This window comes from Oncorhynchus kisutch, linkage group LG17 (genome assembly GCF_002021735.2).
Source record: "Oncorhynchus kisutch isolate 150728-3 linkage group LG17, Okis_V2, whole genome shotgun sequence".
NCBI lineage: Eukaryota > Metazoa > Chordata > Actinopteri > Salmoniformes > Salmonidae > Oncorhynchus > Oncorhynchus kisutch.
This window is the reverse complement of record NC_034190.2, coordinates 15,537,005-15,554,419: the sequence shown is the minus strand read 5'-3', so window position 1 is coordinate 15,554,419 and position 17,415 is coordinate 15,537,005. Positions and strand designations below refer to the sequence as shown.

Here is a 17,415-nt window from a genome sequence, read left to right as displayed (position 1 = left end):
AAATACATAAAACACTCATAAAACCAAAAGAAAAATGAATGCGATACAGGCATTTGGAACATGACAAACATATTCAAATTAATTAACTTGATATAAATCGCCCAGCCCTAGTTGCTGGACATCATAATTGGTCCCAATTCAACATGTAGAAACAGCCATGGACAGTCTTGAGTTGGGGTAAAAATTCAACACATCGATAGTTAGTTGGCTGTAGTTGTATGGATGCCTAGAAGCCATTAGGTGACCAATCTGGAGGTGGGGGTCCTCACCGTGCCTCCGGGGGTCTGGGTCAGGCCCCTGGGGGTCAGAGAGGGCCTGAAGGACATTGGGCGGCTCCCAGACACCAACGCTGCAGCCGGGATAACCAACTTCTGGACTGGGGGGAGGGGAGAGTCCAGCTGGAGGGGAACACAGAAAAGTCATAAATACTCAAAACAATGTGTCCCAGGCACACACGAATACAAACATTTTAAAAGTCCATCACTGGCAGTGGGCAGCATTTGGTAAGCCTATTTTCACCTATTCTAGCAATGTGGGTCGACACACAAGTTAACTCGTTTCTACATATGCATTGCTTGCGGTTTGGGGTTTTAGGCTGGGTTTCTGTATAGCACTTCAGTTATGTAACAAGGGCTTTATAAATACATTTGATTGACTGAACCTAGCGATCTCAGGTCATACATTACACATATTCTTACCTCCCTTCAGTAACAGTTTGGTATAAAGAATACGAAGACAGGCCTTGATGTTTCTTTTAAGTGACATTTATTGTACTTAGTTTTTTGAATCAGCACTGTTTCCTTCTGTTCCTCTCAGTCTCTGTAGCTTCCGGGTACAATGGAATAAGGACCCGAGCTATGGCAAATAGGGCTGGCTTTGTAGTGCCTGTCCATGTGAATGAGCGTATTGGAAGACAACCCCACCGCTACTGACAGGGTATGTAAATGTTTATATTTAAACATAAGTGCCGAGGGGGGTGTGGTATATGGCGAATATACCACGGCTAAGGGCTGTTCTTATGTTCTAGTGACCAGCTGCCACAGCTGGGACCATTTAACAGTTACTGACGACCATCCAGCCTTAACATAACTAAAAATGGACCCCGCTAGATAGCAGCGCACACTCTACACTCACTCAAACAAATGCCCGCTTACTTTAACACACGCCAGATCACATACAGGACATAAACACGGCAGAGCAGGGGTGATCATCTGACCCAGGCTGACACACCTGTTAACTACTGCAGACACGCCACGCCAGCAGATGGCAATACTGGAAGAAGGGTAGGAGGAGCTAGTGACAGCACTTTTCAAACCAACCAATAGTGTTTCAGCTGCTGCTGTGCATGTTAGCTGTTGGGGGTTTGTAACATTGCGGACTAACAGCTGGAGAACACTAACCCAGGTTTGAAATGCCATAAGGTCAGCTGTCAGTGTCAAGAGATAATGTATTGGGGTATCGAAGATGAACACTAGCTGGGCGATACAGACCAAAATCCATGTCACAATAAAATTACTGAATTATCACAATAAAAATAAATAGAATGCTACGTTTATTTTTACTACCCATAAAACTACTTTAGCCCTAGTCACACGGGACTAATATTACTACATTGGTTATATAATTATTACTTCAGAATGTCCATTACTGCAGACGATTCGGAAGGGATTTGTCCGTCCCCCCAACTGCCACCTGTAATTCTTTATTTTTTCTCTCTAATTGACAGTTATGACAGAAGCCTGGAGGTTTTTATTCTAGGCGAAGATATTTCAACATGTCCAGGTGATAGGGCCACAGTGATATCTCCAGCTTGGTTCCCAAGTTTCTAAACCATATAATCTTTGGTATCGTTTCACCATAATATTTTAATTGAGGAAGTGCGATCATAATCATTGGAATATTTTAGCGATCCACTGTACGTTCTTAATGCCTTCAGATGCGAGTTAAACAGTGCACTTGCACCCAAGATGCATTAAGGCTATGGATGAGAAATGTAGCTTATTTCCAAACATTTAGGTCAGTTGTATGCTGCTTTGCGATCTATTAACAGCAAGGGTTACATTAAATAGGCGCAATATTTTTTATTGATGCATTTGGTGAAATTCAATTAATACCCACAAAACATATGGACAAAAGCATTCACTGTGAAAGTTGGTAGATGTAGGCCCTTCATATAAAGTTATGGGCAGCATTCACTCAATTTATTGAATCAGTTATTGTTTTCTTGATCAAATCGTGAGCAACACATGTCAAACTCAGACATTTCTCTCAAAACACAGATGTCAAATCGCACGGGACTAGTATTATCAGAGGACCTTGGAGTTCACAAAAAAACATTCTGGCTGGAATTATTACGCTCCTGTAATGTAAAAATAACTACATGAAAGATTTGGATGCGACTGAAATTACAGCTGTGGTGTTCTGTGCGCGAGCACAATTACTTACCCAACCTCCTCCAGTAAAACTAAATCACGTCCGAATAGGGCTTTTGACTGTTGTAGCTATCAATTGTCCCATTCACAATCATCCATATTAGAAAACTTACTTCATTTCAAAATTCACATTTCTCTAGTTGGTTATTTACTGTAATGAATGATCTAAGCAAAATGTCCATAATAAAGGGTCGGTGTCTCAAACACTTACCCGTTTTTTGGGGGCCTGGAAATGTGAAAGGTCCAGAGTGCTGCCATCAGGGAACTGCAGGACATAAGAAATGTGAGCTGTGTGACAACAATTGAGAATAAAAGAAGAAATTAATTCACAACACTTACTTTTGACAAGGGAGAGGACACCGTAGAGGGGATTCTCTTGGCATCCTGTTAAGACAAACACACAAATGATGCATTTGTTATCATAAATAACTTCCTACAGAGACAGAAATATTTACCATAGCTTAGTAGCCAAGTGGACACCACAGGAGGTTGGTGGCACCTTAATTGGGGAGGACGGACTCATGGTAATGGATGGAGAGGAATGAGTGGAAAGAAATCAAATACATCAAACATATGGTTTCCATGTGTTTGATGCCATTCTATTTGCGCCGTTCCAGACATTATTATGAGCCGTTCTCATCTCAGCAGCCTCCACTGCCTGACACGTAAACATTATTTCCTTGTGAGGATTCACCACTACAAATGGCTTCGACAGAAATGTAGGCGTAACAGCTGACACTAATACTACATACACAGAGGATCTATACAACACATTACTATCAGATGGTTCTGTAGCCATTGTGCCAAAATGAAATGGCCATTGTTCATGCGAATCTGAGGGTTCCATATTTAATTCAATGTAAACAACTTTATTGGTACACACAGCGAGGGGGCTGGACATGCGCTCCAGGGACTGTAAGATGCGTCGGGCAGTAGCGCTGGTCACCCCACAGGGCGGAGCCCCAGCAGGCTTGGCCTTGATCTGTCTCCGCAATGGAGCCTAGAGGGGAAATACACATCAATCAATCACATTCTATTTACATAGAGAAGCACTTCCTACAAACCCATTTGCCACAAAGTGTTTAACGGCAAACATGGTTTGAATGAATGCCAGGTTAATGAAACAGCAGTGGTGGAAAGGCAGAGCTTTGGTCAAGTCGTGCCTGCAGGTTAATACCCTGTACCAAAAAGATCACGCATAAGAAATATATTGCTGTGTTTTAAAAACACAGATCTAAAATGCTTCTTATTGTAATTTCTGCAAACCATCAGACTACTTGTGTGCTTCAGTTGCACCTCTCCACTCGGATGAGAATTCACAAATGTGCATTCTGTCATGCATCATTTTTGCAAAAAAGCCATTTTACTTGTGTGGCTGCTAGCCAAATAGTGATGCACTTTTGTGGAGCTATTTTCTGCCGAATGTGTTGCATTAATGTGTTTTCTGTGAAGGAAAACTATAGTTGCACACCCCGATCACGCAATTGAGGCAACAAAATAACACTTCACTTTCAATATAAAACAGCAGATTTCTCAACTCTAACATTTCCCCTGACTAACATACTATTTCCTATCTGTTATTATTCAGATCATCACAGCTCTATTTCCCCTGACTAACATAATATCTATTATTATTCAGCACAGGGCATCACAGCTCTATTTCCCCTGACTAACATATCTCCTATCCATTTGAAATTAAAATGTTGGTGCTGGCAGGCCAGAATATTGCTTTTGGGGGGAGGGGGGATATTTGTTGCCTAGGAGAAAATCAATAGGGAAAACACTTGTGAGTTGTAGGGGAGTGGGGAGCATTACCTGGTAAGGTGTGGCTGTGCGTGAGCGGGCTGTTCTAACAGCAGCTGCTCCCCCGTAGGTAGTCTTCCCTGGGTAGAAGGGGGAATCCCCCAACTGACTGGAGTTCAGCAGTGAACTGTTCAATGTGGACTAGTGGAGAAGAAAAACATGGAGGCTGCATGTCATAACGGTGAAAAAGCAACAGTTTCCAAGCCACATGTATGTATGCAGGTTTTCCTGTAACGAATCGGTCATTATTGCAGCTGGTCAAATAAATCACCTTAACATCGATAGCTAAGCAAGTAACGTTACAGTTTGCGGACTCTTGACTGGCACTCACAGTGGAGGACTGACTTGACTGACTGACACTCACAGTGGAGGAAGTCCCAAAGACAGACAGGTTGAATGCAGGTTTCTTGAGACTGGACTGGGACTGCTGGGGCCGGTCCATCTCCGGAGAACAGAACTGGGGTAGCGACGTGGTCTTAAAGTTTGGTACATCTGGGTACAGAGAAGAGACATTGTGTGATTACTCAAACGTGTGTCATGCAAATATGTAACAAAGGACTGAATTTCAGTAGTACTGGCTATGGATGCTAAACTGTTATTTTCAAAATTTGGGAAATTATTTCCCAAAGCCACTTTCAACCATTAAAATATATTGTGCTGACTCTAGAACTCATCAGGATTGTTCATGGTGAAAACGTGATTCAGTACTCTTACCACACACAATTCACACTACCTTTTTCTGATGCGCGTGATGAGAAGCCACTGGTGGTGGAGATATTGTCATCCTCGTGCTGGGAGCTATTGTCCTTGATCTCCTTGACTAGGGAGAAGCTTGTCGACGCCCCAGCGAAGGGGCCCCCAGCGAAGGGGGTGGAGGGCTGGGAGAAAAGGGAGCTTGGGCTCCCCAGGGCCAGGGTGGAGTCCAGGGAGGGGAAATGGAGGTGGGAGCGATTGAGGGGGGGCCTCGACAGAACATCCTGGAAGTTCAGGGATAACCTGCTTGTCGAAGGCTCTGGAGGGGTGGAGGAGAAATTACTAGGGTTAAGATGGGTTGATCCATATTTTGAGCTTCAAAATTGTTTTGTTGGACTCCAGTACAGCTTTTGACATTAACGATCATAGTCTGCTGCACAAAAATGGTGTTATGGTTTACACCTCCTATATTGTGGATAAAGAGCTGTCTAACAGGACAGATGTTCTTTAATGGTAGCCTCTCCAACATAATCCAGGTAGAATCAGGAAGTCCCCAGGGCAGCTGTCTAGGCCCCCTTTTTTTTGGGGTCTTTATTAACAACACGTCATGCTTTGAGTAAAGCCAGTGTGTCTATGTATGCAGATGATTCAACACTATACATGTCAGCTACTACAGCAACTGAAATGACTGCAACACTTAAAAGAGCTGCAGTTCTATTCAGATTGGGTGGTAAGGAATACGTTGGTCTTAAATATTTCAAACACTTAAAGTATAGTATTTGGGACAAATCATTCACTAAACCATAAACCCCAGAATCTTGTAATAAATCATGTGGAAGTTGAGCAAGTTGAGGTGACGAAACTGCTTGGAGTAACCCTGGATTGTAAAAATGTATTTTGACCATGACAGTTTACAACAGTAGCCTAGAAGGGGAGAAGTCTGTCCATAATAAAAGCGCTGCTCTACCTTAAAAGCACTATCAACAAGGCAGGTCCTACAGACTATAGTTTTGTTGCACCTGGACTACTGATCAGTCATGTGGTCAGGTGCCACGAAGAGGGACTTATGAAAATTGCAATTGGCTCAGAACAGGGCAGCATGGCTGGCCCTTGGATGTACACAGAGAGCAAACAACAACATGAACGTATATCTCTCCTGGCTCAAAGTAGAGGAGAGATTGACTTTATCACTACTACTAATACCACTGTTTGTGAAAGGTATTGACATGTTGAAAGCACCGAGCGGTTTTAAGTACTGGTGCACAACTCGGACACCCATGCATACACCCCCCCCCCCCCCCCAAGACATGCCACCGGAGGTCTCTTCACAGCCCCCAAGTCCAGAACAAACCATGGGAGGCGCACAGTACTACATAGAGCCATGACTACATGGAACTCTACTCAACGTCAGGTAACTGATGCAAGCAGTAGAATTAAAAAATACATCTATGTAACAGCAGGGGCTGTGAAGCAACACAAACATACGCACTATAGACGCACGTACACATGGATATTGTGTGTTAGAAACACTACAGGTCAAACGTTTTAGAACACCTACTCATTCAAGGATGATGATTATTTTGACTATTTTCTACATTGTAGAATAATAGTGAAGACATCAAAACTATGAAAAAAACACATGGGATCATGCAGTGAGCAAAAAAGTGTTTTATATTTGAGATTCTTCAAATAGCCACCTTTTGCCTTGATGACAGCTTTGCACACTTGACAGTTCCCACATATGCTGAGCACTTGTTGGCTGCTTAACCTTCACTCTGCGGTCCGACTCGTCCCAAACCATCTCAATTTGGTGTAAGTCGGTGGATTGTGGAGGCTAGGTCATCTGATGCAGCACTCCATCGCTCTCCTTCTTGGTAAAATAGCACTTACACAGCCATTGTCCTGTTGAAAAACAATGGCAGTCCCACTAAGCGTAAACCAGATGGGATGGCGTATCGCTGCAGAATGCTGCGGTAGCCATGCTGGTTAAGCGTGCATTGAATTCTAAATAAATCATTGACAGTGTCATCAGCAAAGCACCCCCACACCACCGCCTCCATGCTTCACTGTGGGAAATGCACGTGGAGATCATCCGTTCACCCACACTGTGTCTCACAAAGACATGGCGGCTGGAACCAAAATCTCAAATTTGGACTCCAGACTAGAGGTCGACCGATGATGATTTTTCAACGCCGATACCGATTATTGGAGAACCCCCCCCCCCCCCCAAAAAAAAACGATACCGGTTAATCGGACAATTTTTTACATGTATTTGTAATAATGACAATTACAACAATACTGAATGAACACTTATTTTAACTTAATATAATACATAAATAAAATCAATTTAGCCTCAAATAAATAATGAAACCAATTTGGTTTAAATAATGCAAAAACAAAGTGTTGGAGATGAAAGTAAAAGTGCAATATGTGCCATGTAAAAAAGCTGATGTTTAAGTTCCTTGCTCAGAACATATGAAAGTTGATGGTTCCTTTTAACAGACTTCAATATTCCAAGGTAAGAAGAATTAGGTTGTAGTTAATATAGTATTTATAGGACTATTTCTCTCTATACCATTTGTATTTCATATACCTTTGACTATTGGATGTTCTTATAGACACAACAGCCACCCTCGAAGCATCGTTACCCATCGCTCCACAAAAGCCGCGGGCGGCCCTTGCAGAGCAAGGGGAACAACCAATCCAAGTCTCAGAGCGAGTGACGTTTGAAACGCTATTAGCGCGAACCCAGCTGACTAGCTAGCCATTTCACATCGGTTACACCAGCCTAATCTCTGGAGTTGATAGACTTGAAGTCATAAACAGCTCAATGCTTGACACACAACGAAGAGCTGCTGGCAAAACACACGAAAGTGCTGTTTGAATGAATGCTTACGAGCCTGCTGCTGCCTACCACCGCTCAGTCTGACTGCTCTATCATATCATAGACTTAATTATAACATAATAACACACAGAAATACGAGACGTAGGTCATTAATATGGTCGAATCCAGAAACGATCATTTCGAAAACAAAACTTTTATTATTTCAGTGAAATAGGGAACCGTTCGGTATTTTATCTAACGGGTGGCATCCCTAAGTCTAAATATTGCTGTTACATTGCACAACCTTCAATGTTAAGTCATAATTACGTCAAATTCTGTCAAATTAGTTCGCAACGAGCCAGGCTAAACATGCACGTTTAAAAATGTATACTTCTGTGTATTGATTTTAAGAAAGGCATGGGTGTATATGGTTAGGTACAGTCGTGCAACGATAATGCTTTTTTCGCAAATGTGCTTTTGTTAAATCATCCCCCTGCATTGCATCGATTATATACAACGCAGGACAGACTAGATGAACTAGTAATATCATCAACCATGTGTAGTTAACTAGTGATTACGTTTTTAAGATAAGTTTAATGCTAGCTAGCAACTTACCTTGGCTTCTTACTGCATTCGCATAACAGGCAGGCTCCTCGTGAGGCAGGTGGTTAGAGCTTTGGACTAGTTAACCATAAGGTTGCAAGATTGAATCCCTGAGCTGACAAAGTAAAAATCTGTCGTTCTGCCCCTGAACAAGGCAGTTAACCCATCGTTCCTAGGCCTTCATTGAAAATGTGTTCTTAACGGACTTGCCTAGTTAAATAAAGGTGTAAAATTTGAAAAATCAGCCAAATCAGTATCCAAAACCACCGATTTCCGATTGTTGTGAAAACTTTAAAATCGGCCATTCCGATGAATTGGTCGACCCCTACTCCAGACCACAAGGACAAATTTCCACCGGTCTAAAGGCCATTGCTTGTGTTTCTTGGCCCAAGCAAGTCTCTTCTTACTGGTGTCCTTTAGTAGTGGTTCCTTTGCAGCAATTAGGCCACGAAGGCCTGATTCAAGCAGTCTCCTCTGAACAGTTGATGTTGAGATGTGTCTGTTACTTGAACTTTGTGAAGCATTTATTTGTGCTGCAATTTCTGAGGCTGGTTACTCTAATGAAATTATCCTCTGTAGCAGCGGTAACTTTGGGTCTTCAATTCCTGTGGCGGTCCTCATGAGAGCCAGTTTCATCATAGCGCTTGATGGTTTTTGTGAATGCACTTGAAGAAATTTAAAAATTCTCCGTATTGACTGACCTTCATGTCTTAAAGTAATGGACTGTTGTTTCTCTTTGCTTATTTAAGCTGTACTTGCCATAATATGGACTTGGTATTTTACCAAATAGGGCCATCTTGGCTCAAACACATTAAGAAGGAATGAAATTCCACAAATTAACTTTTAATAAGGTACACATGTTAAATGAAATGCATTCCAGGTGAAGCTGGTTGAGAGAATGCCAAGAGTGCAAAGCTGTCATTAAGGCAAAGGGTGGCTATTTGAAGAATCTCAAATATAAAAACACACTTTTTTGGTTACTACATGATTCCATGTGTGATTTCATAGTTTTGATGTCTTCACTATTATTCTACAATGCAGAAAATAAAAAATAAAAACCCTTGAATGAGGTGTCCTAAAACATTTGACCTGTAGTGAAGTATGGGCCTGATGGCACAAAGTTAGTGTGTTGTGAATTCTGTAATGAAAGTATTGTAATGTTGTTATAATTGTATAACTGCCTTATATTTTGCCGTCACCAGGAAGAGCGGGCAGCAGCTAATGGGGATCCATAATAAATACAACTACTGACTGGAATTAGGCTACACAATCCAAAAACAAAGGATCAAATATATGAAAATATATTACGACACCAATGGGCCAGATCTTTGCCATATAGCATGAATATATTTGATATACTGTATAATATGCCATATCAGCTCACCTGTATTACTGGTAGCGGGCTCCGCAGAGTCCCGTCCATCAGGAAGGGGGTCTACCTCCTCACTGCCATTAGGAGGGGCCCGACTGTTCGGCTCCTCCCCCAACATGGCCCCTCCCCCTTCTGTAGCCTCCCCGTTTGTGAAGTATTTCTGCATCCAGGAAGGAACGATGCTCTTGACTGTGTCTGTCACTCGACTAATCAGGCCCGACTGCTGCTGGTGAACAGAGGAAAGAAGGGTAGAGATAGTAGTGGAGGGAGAGAGAAATGGGAAGGAGGGAGACTTTTAGGACAATAGGTTGATATTTAATGAGAAAATAAAAACCATAATGATGAACATCTACTGTTATGTGTTATGGGGTATGTGTTACTTGGTATTGATCGAGAGACAGAGCAGTGGGTGCACATCAAAGTCATTCCTCTCAAGCAAAGCCCTACTTAAAAATCTCTTAGTAGCCATGTTTCCATTAACTTGTCCAGTGATTGCGTCAACATTGAAAATAAATGCAACAATTATCTGCTACGGCGTGTTTCCATGGTCTTCTTTCGATAGAAAAAGCTGAATATAATGATGTCACAACAAAGAATAACAATTTTTTTTGCTAATACCCAGTGTCTAATAAAAATGAAGTGGTTGAAGTGTTTCCATTAACCATTTAGGCAAATCAACATTAATAAATTGGCGACAGCCTGTATGCCCTCCCACCTATCTGTCTCATGTCTTAGGTAGCCTGCAAAAGCCAGAATGGATAGAATCAAATCAAATTGTATGTCACATGAGCCAAATACAACAGGTCTGACAGTGAAATGCTTACTCACAAGCCCTTATCCAACAAATGCAGTTCAAGAAATAGTTAAAAAATATATTTATTGAAACAAAAAAAAACTGGCTATATACAGGGGGTACCGGTACTGAGAATGTGTGGGGGTACATGTTAGTCAAAGTAATATGTACATGTAGGTAGGGGTAAAGTGACTATGCATAGATAAAACAGTAAGTAGCAGGGTAAAAAACACTGGGGGGTGGGGGAAAAACAATGTAAACAGTCAGGGTGGCCATTGGATTAATTGTTCAGCAGTCTTATGGCTTGGGGTTAGGAGCTGTTAAGGAGCCTTTTGGACCTAGAATTGGCGCTCCAGTACTGCTGGACTTGCGGTAGGAGAGAACACTTGACTTGGATGACTGGAGACTGACAATATTTTGGCCTTTCCTCTGACACCGCCTAGTATAGAGGTCCTGGATGCAGGAAGATTGGCACCAGTGATGTACTAAGCAGTACGCACTGCCCCCTGTAGCACCTTACGGTCAGATGCTGAGCAGTTGCCATACCAGGCGGTGAAGCAACCAGTCAGGATGCGCTTGTTGGTGCAGCTGTCGAACTTTGAGGATCTGGGGACCCATGCCAAATCCTTTCAGTCTCCTGAGGGGGAAAGGTGTTGTCGTGCCCTCTTCACAACTGTCTTGGTGTGACCATACAGTCGTGGTTGAACAGGGAGTACAGGAGGGGACTAAGCACGCACCTCTGAGGGGCTCCCGTGTTGAGGATCAGCGTGGCAGATGTGTTGGTGCCTACCCTTATCACCTGGGGGCAGCCCATCAGGAAGTCCAGGATCCAGTTGCAGAGAGAGGTGTTTAGTCCCAGAGTCCTTAGCTTAGTGATTAAAACTATGGAAGAAACTATGCTGTTGAACACTGAGCTATAGTCAATGAACATCATTCTCACATAGCTGTTCTTTTGTCTTGGGGGAAAGAGCAGTGTAATAGAGATTGCATCATCTGTGCATCATATGCGAATTGAGGTGAGTCTAGGGTATCTGGGATGATGCTGTTTATGTGAGCCATTACCAGCCTTACAAAGCACATCATGGCTACCGAATGCAAGAATTTACTAACACTTGAAATATTCTCATCTGCCAATGTATAGCCACTGCCCATGGTGAAACTTACCGTAGAGCTGAAATAATTGGATGGTGAAACTTGCATTCAGCCAACCAGAAACGCATTGCGAAGTAAGTCAGGCATTCTTGAAAGATTAAGCAAGGAGTAGGCATTTAGAATTAAATGCAGAGACTGGAGCTTTGATAATATTTTGCCCCGTATACCTTCTCAATTATTCGACAATAATTTGTTGCAAGTAAATTTGACAAAAGAAAAACCCACCCCATCAAACAGATAAAAATGTTGTGGATCTTCAGAACATCTCTCCTGTAGCTGCCGTTGCGACATTGCGTTTGTGAAATAAACCTGGGTCAATGGAAACTTGACTAATGAACAGTGGGCCAGACAGGAGTCTGATGCAGCACGGACCTGGCACTGGAGTTAATAATGCAATAACAGTACACCCATCTTCTACAGTAGATCTAAGCCTACGATGGACATGCTTCCGGTCTTTAAACCAATATCACAATACAAGATAGTCCCTAAGTGCTACCCAGCTCCATTAACGACACTAAAAATGTCCTTTTAGAATGGTTCTGCAGAAACCTCAAGTCTGGGTACATTTTTGTTGCAGCAGTATAGAGCAAAACAAAGGACAAGGGATGTAAAAATGATGTTGCTAGCACCACTTCACATGTACATTGGCTAGTCTACTCTTGGTAGCTTTCTACTCTTGATAACGACCATATCCTCCACTCCACTTCTGCTTATCTGTAAAAAGCACCAGTCGTGCAGCGCATCTGCTATTCAACCTGTCCACACCAAATCCACAGTGTTTTACCAAAAACTGACCAGTGTAAACAATCACTCTAGATAAGTCTAACTAACCCATGTACCAGGCCCAGCCTCTGAGGGCCAGTTCGAGCTCGCATGCCTTTGAACGCAGCTCGTGATTCTACGGATTTAAGGACGCTGCATTTCTCCTGTGAATGTGGCCATGAGACCACAGGACCGTGCCAGAATGTTGCTCTTATTGTTCTCCCAGGAAGCACTTCTGTGTGCAGTTGAAACAGTGAGATGAGGGTGAATAGGGTCTGGCGGTGTATAATTGACAGATGAAGTTTAAGTGAACCAAAGCTGCTAGCCTATACAACAAACTGGACAATGAGTCTGACTGACTGTACGCTTTTCAAATACAAAAAAAGGCCAAGTTGTGCGTGCATTTCAAACCACTGCACAGTAATACAGAGCAGCAGTTTAACTTACATCTGTCCTGTTACATGTGCCAGCACAACCATAACTCATAATTAAGGACCACTACTAAAGCTGCCTGATTTCAAACCCTCTGTCAACACTAGCTCGTAGCGCCAGACAAACACAAATGCAAAGTTTATGAGTTCCTATATGACTGGAAGAGTCTACAACACCACAATATGCCCCTGAGCTAGGGGTGGTTAGCTCCATGACTCACTTCCTGACTAGAGACCACACATGTTTAAACAAGATTACTAGGCCTTCCTATATCAGTACCAAGGTGTGTGTGTGTGGGGGGGGGGGGGTAATCTACAAGGGAGGTCATGCACGGTCAAGGGAAGTCCAATCTATCTGCAAAGTTAAGAGAAGCTACATTGTTGGTCCACCACAGTTCAATATGGCAGACAAAGTGAGAGTGGGTTTACTGGAAATCCTCCCCGCAACCCTAATTATTTGTGATTTCGCTCGTGTTTTTCCCTCCATTAACCTGAAAAAAAGTTGCTGTGATGACACCATTCCAAACATGTACATTTAAAAGTGAGTAGGTCTACTGCTTCCCTCAAGCATTTCCCAGTTGATAGGAGAGAATTTATGCTTGTGGGGTCCAATGAAACAAATGGAATAATCAGCTGACATGTAGGCCCAAACAAGCACAAATAAAACCCCAACTGGAAGTTTGAGTTCACTTGTCTAAAGTGAACTCCAAGTCAAATATTCCACTAGTTTGCTTTGGCCTACACATGCTCTTTATTATTACTTCTAACAGACTCTGCTTTCACTTTCCAATGACCAATCTAGCAGGGATGCACAATATATCGGTGAACATATTGGAATGGGACGATATTTGCTAAAAATGTCAACATCGGTATCAGCCTAATGTCAAACATGACATAATGACACCACGCAAAATGTTGCACTACACGTGGAACACAGCATTCCTATCCTAACCCAAAATGTTTGCTGTGTGGATCGAGCAGTCAACAAGTCGAGCAGTCATTTGAAAGAGTAAGAACATTTCAGCGAGGCAAAATTAATTAACGCCAAGATAATGTAATTAATTTGTGTTTCAAAAAAGATACACGTCAAATAACACAGCTCTATTATAGAATGTTGTGTGTTTTGAATTTGCACGTGCAAACCCAGCACCACCCCTACTATCAGCATCACTATCAAAGCTGTACAAGAGTCTGCAAACAAGCAAACACCGACCATGAACGATGTGTTTACAATACCGCGTTGGTAATAAAGCATTTTTTGTTCTACCACAACTTCTGGGGTACCTAGCTAGCACCAATACAACCAGCCTGAAAACAAATGACCAATAGAAAGTCATTTTCATTATTCTTAGCAATGATTTTGGAATCCTTGTGACTAAGTATTAGCTAGGTGGCCACTTGTTGTTCGCCTATTGAAATTGAACTTCATTAAAAAAATTGCTAGCCAGCCACTTAACCCTGTTGCCCAAAGCTAACATTATAAGCAGCCAGCTAGCTTAATCTGGCTAGTGAGGCTCAACCGGAGAAGCTAGCCACAATAAGGATTAGGCAAGGATTAGGCATAGCAGTGTGTACAGACAAAAACAAAGTTACACATGGAGTAAACAATAAACAAGTCAATAACACAGTAGGGAAAAAAAGTCTATATACATTGTGTGCAAAAGGCATGAGGAGGTAGGCGAAAAATTTAAATTTTGCAGATTAACACTGGAGTGATAAATGATCAGATGGTCATGTACAGGCAGAGATATTGGTGTGCAAAAGAGCAGAAAAGTAAATAAATAAAAACAGTATGGGGATGAGGTAGGTAAATTGAGTGGACTATGTACAGCTGCAGCGATCGGTTAGCTGCTCAGATAGCAGATGTTTGAAGTTGGTGAGGGAGATAAAAGTCTCCAACTTCAGCGATTTTCACAATTCGTTCCAGTCACAGGCAGCAGAGAACTGGAAGGAAAGGCGGCCAAAGGAGGTGTTGGCTTTAGGGATGATCAGTGAGATACACCTGCTGAAGCGTGTGCTACGGGTGGGTGTTGCCATCGTGACCAGTGAACCGAGATAAGGCGGAGCTTTACCTAGCATGGACTTGTAGATGACCTGGAGCCAGTGGGTCTGGCGACGAATATGTAGCGAGGGCCAGCCGACTAGAGCATACAGGTCGCAGTGGTGGGTGGTATAAGGTGCTTTAGTAACAAAACGGATGGCACTGTGAAACTGCATCCAGTTTGCCGAGTTTTGTATCGGAAGCTATTTTGTAGATGCCGAAGTCGAGGATCGGTAGGATAGTCAGTTTTACTAGGGTAAGTTTGGCGGCGTGAGTGAAGGAGGCTTTGTTGCGGAATAGAAAGCAGACTCTAGATTTGATTTTAGATTGGAGATGTTTGATATGAGTCTGGAAGGAGAGTTTACAGTCTAGCCAGACACCTAGGTACTTATAGACGTCCACATATTCTAGGTCGGAACCATCCAGGGTGGTGATGCTAGTCGTGCGTGCGGGTGGAGGCAACGAACGGTTGAAAAGCATGCATTTGGTTTTACTAGCGTTTAAGAGCAGTTGGAGGCCACGGAAGGAGTGTTTTTTGGCATTGAAGCTCGTTTGGAGGTTAGATAGCACAGTGTCCAAGGAAGGGCCAGAAGTATACAGAATGGTGTCGTCTGCGTAGAGGTGGATCAGGGAATCGCCCGCAGCAAGAGCAACATCATTGATATATACAGAGAAAAGAGTCAGCCCGAGAATTGAACCCTGTGGCACCCCCATAGAGACTGCCAGAGGACCGGACAACATGCCCTCCGATTTGACACACTGAACTCGTCTGCAAAGTAGTTGGTGAACCAGGCAAGGCAGTCATTAGAAAAACGGTCACAGTGCGCACTACTGTGACCGGCTCGGAAACCAGATTGCACAGCGGAGAAGGTACGGTGGGATTCGAGATGGTCAGTGATCTGTTTGTTGACTTGGCTTTGAAGACCTTAGATAGGCAGGGAAGGATGTTAGACTGATACCTATGGATTGTGGATCAATGACATGGGGTAAGGCTGTACAGTGAAATAAGTATGCCCCCAACGCAATTCTAAAGTATAATACATCAGTGAGATTAACAGATTGTCAAATGAACAAATTATTGTCTTTTATTGATTTTATAGAACATTACAACCTCATGATCTATTCAATTATGGCATAATTCTACTATTTGTATTCATTTGCATCACTGTCAATGACATACTTTTATTTTGAAGGCTAACTGCAAAGTCCACTATTGTGGCTAATCCTTACTATGGCTAGCTTCACATAGATGGTCCAACCACCATTAATCAAATAAGAACTGTCTTATAAATTAGGGTTATTTTAGATGACACCTATCTATATAGTTAGCTAACTATAGCTACTGAAACAGATTATGTTTTGCTATGTTTATGGGAAAGAACATTGTTTGCATCCATGAGCTAGCTAGCTTTTATTTATGACCATCACTATAGGTGCTCAAGACAACTTTACCAGCATCATAACATAAATGTTGATGAATCGTTTTGACATGTGAAATACAAGTGATAGCGCAATCAATGTGTAATAACTACGTAGAACAATTTATGAACACGTTAAATTATTATGTGACGTGCAGTCATATTCAGGTCAAATAACACTAGTGTTATAGTGTTATTTGATATGCAAAGACCCCATAGTATGAGAAACCCTGGTTGGAAATGAAACAACTGAACAAATGAACAACGAAACAGCACAGAAAGTAAGTGAAAGAAATAGGTTTTGATTATGTCTTACTGGTAATGGGAACATAGGTAAATGCCATCAAAATGTATTTTTGGTCATTGTGGTGTGTAACCTTTATTTAACTAGGCAAGTCAGTTAAGAACAAATTCTTATTTCCAATGACGGCCTACCCCGGACAACGCTGGCCCAATTGTGCACCACCCTATGGGACACCCAATCACAGCTGGATGTGATACAGCCTGGATTCGAACCAGGGACTGTGGCGACACCTCTTGCAATGAGATGCAGTGCCTTAGACCGCTACATCCATGTGTTACCTATTTAACTGTAATAGAATGCTTAAAAAGGAGGATAAAATTGTAACTCTATATGGGGTTTTTTGGCAAGGAAAATATCAGATATGTATCGGTGCATCACTACAATGTAGCAGTTGCTGTCTTTGCCCAGGGACTATTAATACAATTAATTTATATGAAACTCCTAAATGGTGTATTGTCCCAACCTGTCATCTGAAAATATATGAATTTATTTACTGACATGTATTGAAGACAATGAAAATCTACTGTGGGATTTCATGTCAAGGTATTTAATGGTCCTGAAAATCTGGATAATGATATGACTTAGAATGACCCTGTTCTAAACAACATGGACAGCCATGACCAGTCATTCTAAAATCGCATCCAACAGACTAGTTGCAAGTCAAATAAGTGGGACCTGTATTGAATTTACCTGCAAAAATCACAAAATCAGATGAACAGTCCAATAAATCCCAGTAACGTTACTTTTTGCAGTTCACTGCCGTTATCTAGCTAGATAAATAAGAAAT

General features: G+C 42.2%; 1 protein-coding gene across 5 annotated transcripts in view; it reads right to left on the bottom strand.

Annotated features, from left to right (window-relative positions):
• Window positions 1–17,415, bottom strand: part of LOC109907225 (nuclear pore complex protein Nup153) — a 28,438-nt gene that overhangs the window by 9,651 nt on the left and 1,372 nt on the right. For 2 of the 5 annotated variants that reach the window (XM_031795177.1, XM_020505063.2), the window contains exons 2-9: window positions 9,740–9,953; window positions 4,969–5,247; window positions 4,567–4,727; window positions 4,248–4,376; window positions 3,316–3,432; window positions 2,772–2,816; window positions 2,644–2,697; window positions 270–398 (exon numbers count right to left, since the gene is read on the bottom strand). In XM_031795177.1, coding sequence (XP_031651037.1) covers window positions 270–398; window positions 2,644–2,697; window positions 2,772–2,816; window positions 3,316–3,432; window positions 4,248–4,376; window positions 4,567–4,727; window positions 4,969–5,247; window positions 9,740–9,953 — 1,128 coding nt within the window. The remainder of the gene's footprint in view (window positions 1–269; window positions 399–2,643; window positions 2,698–2,771; window positions 2,817–3,315; window positions 3,433–4,247; window positions 4,377–4,566; window positions 4,728–4,968; window positions 5,248–9,739; window positions 9,954–17,415) is intronic. The other 3 variants (XM_020505065.2, XM_020505064.2, XM_020505066.2) reach the window with 3 other exon arrangements.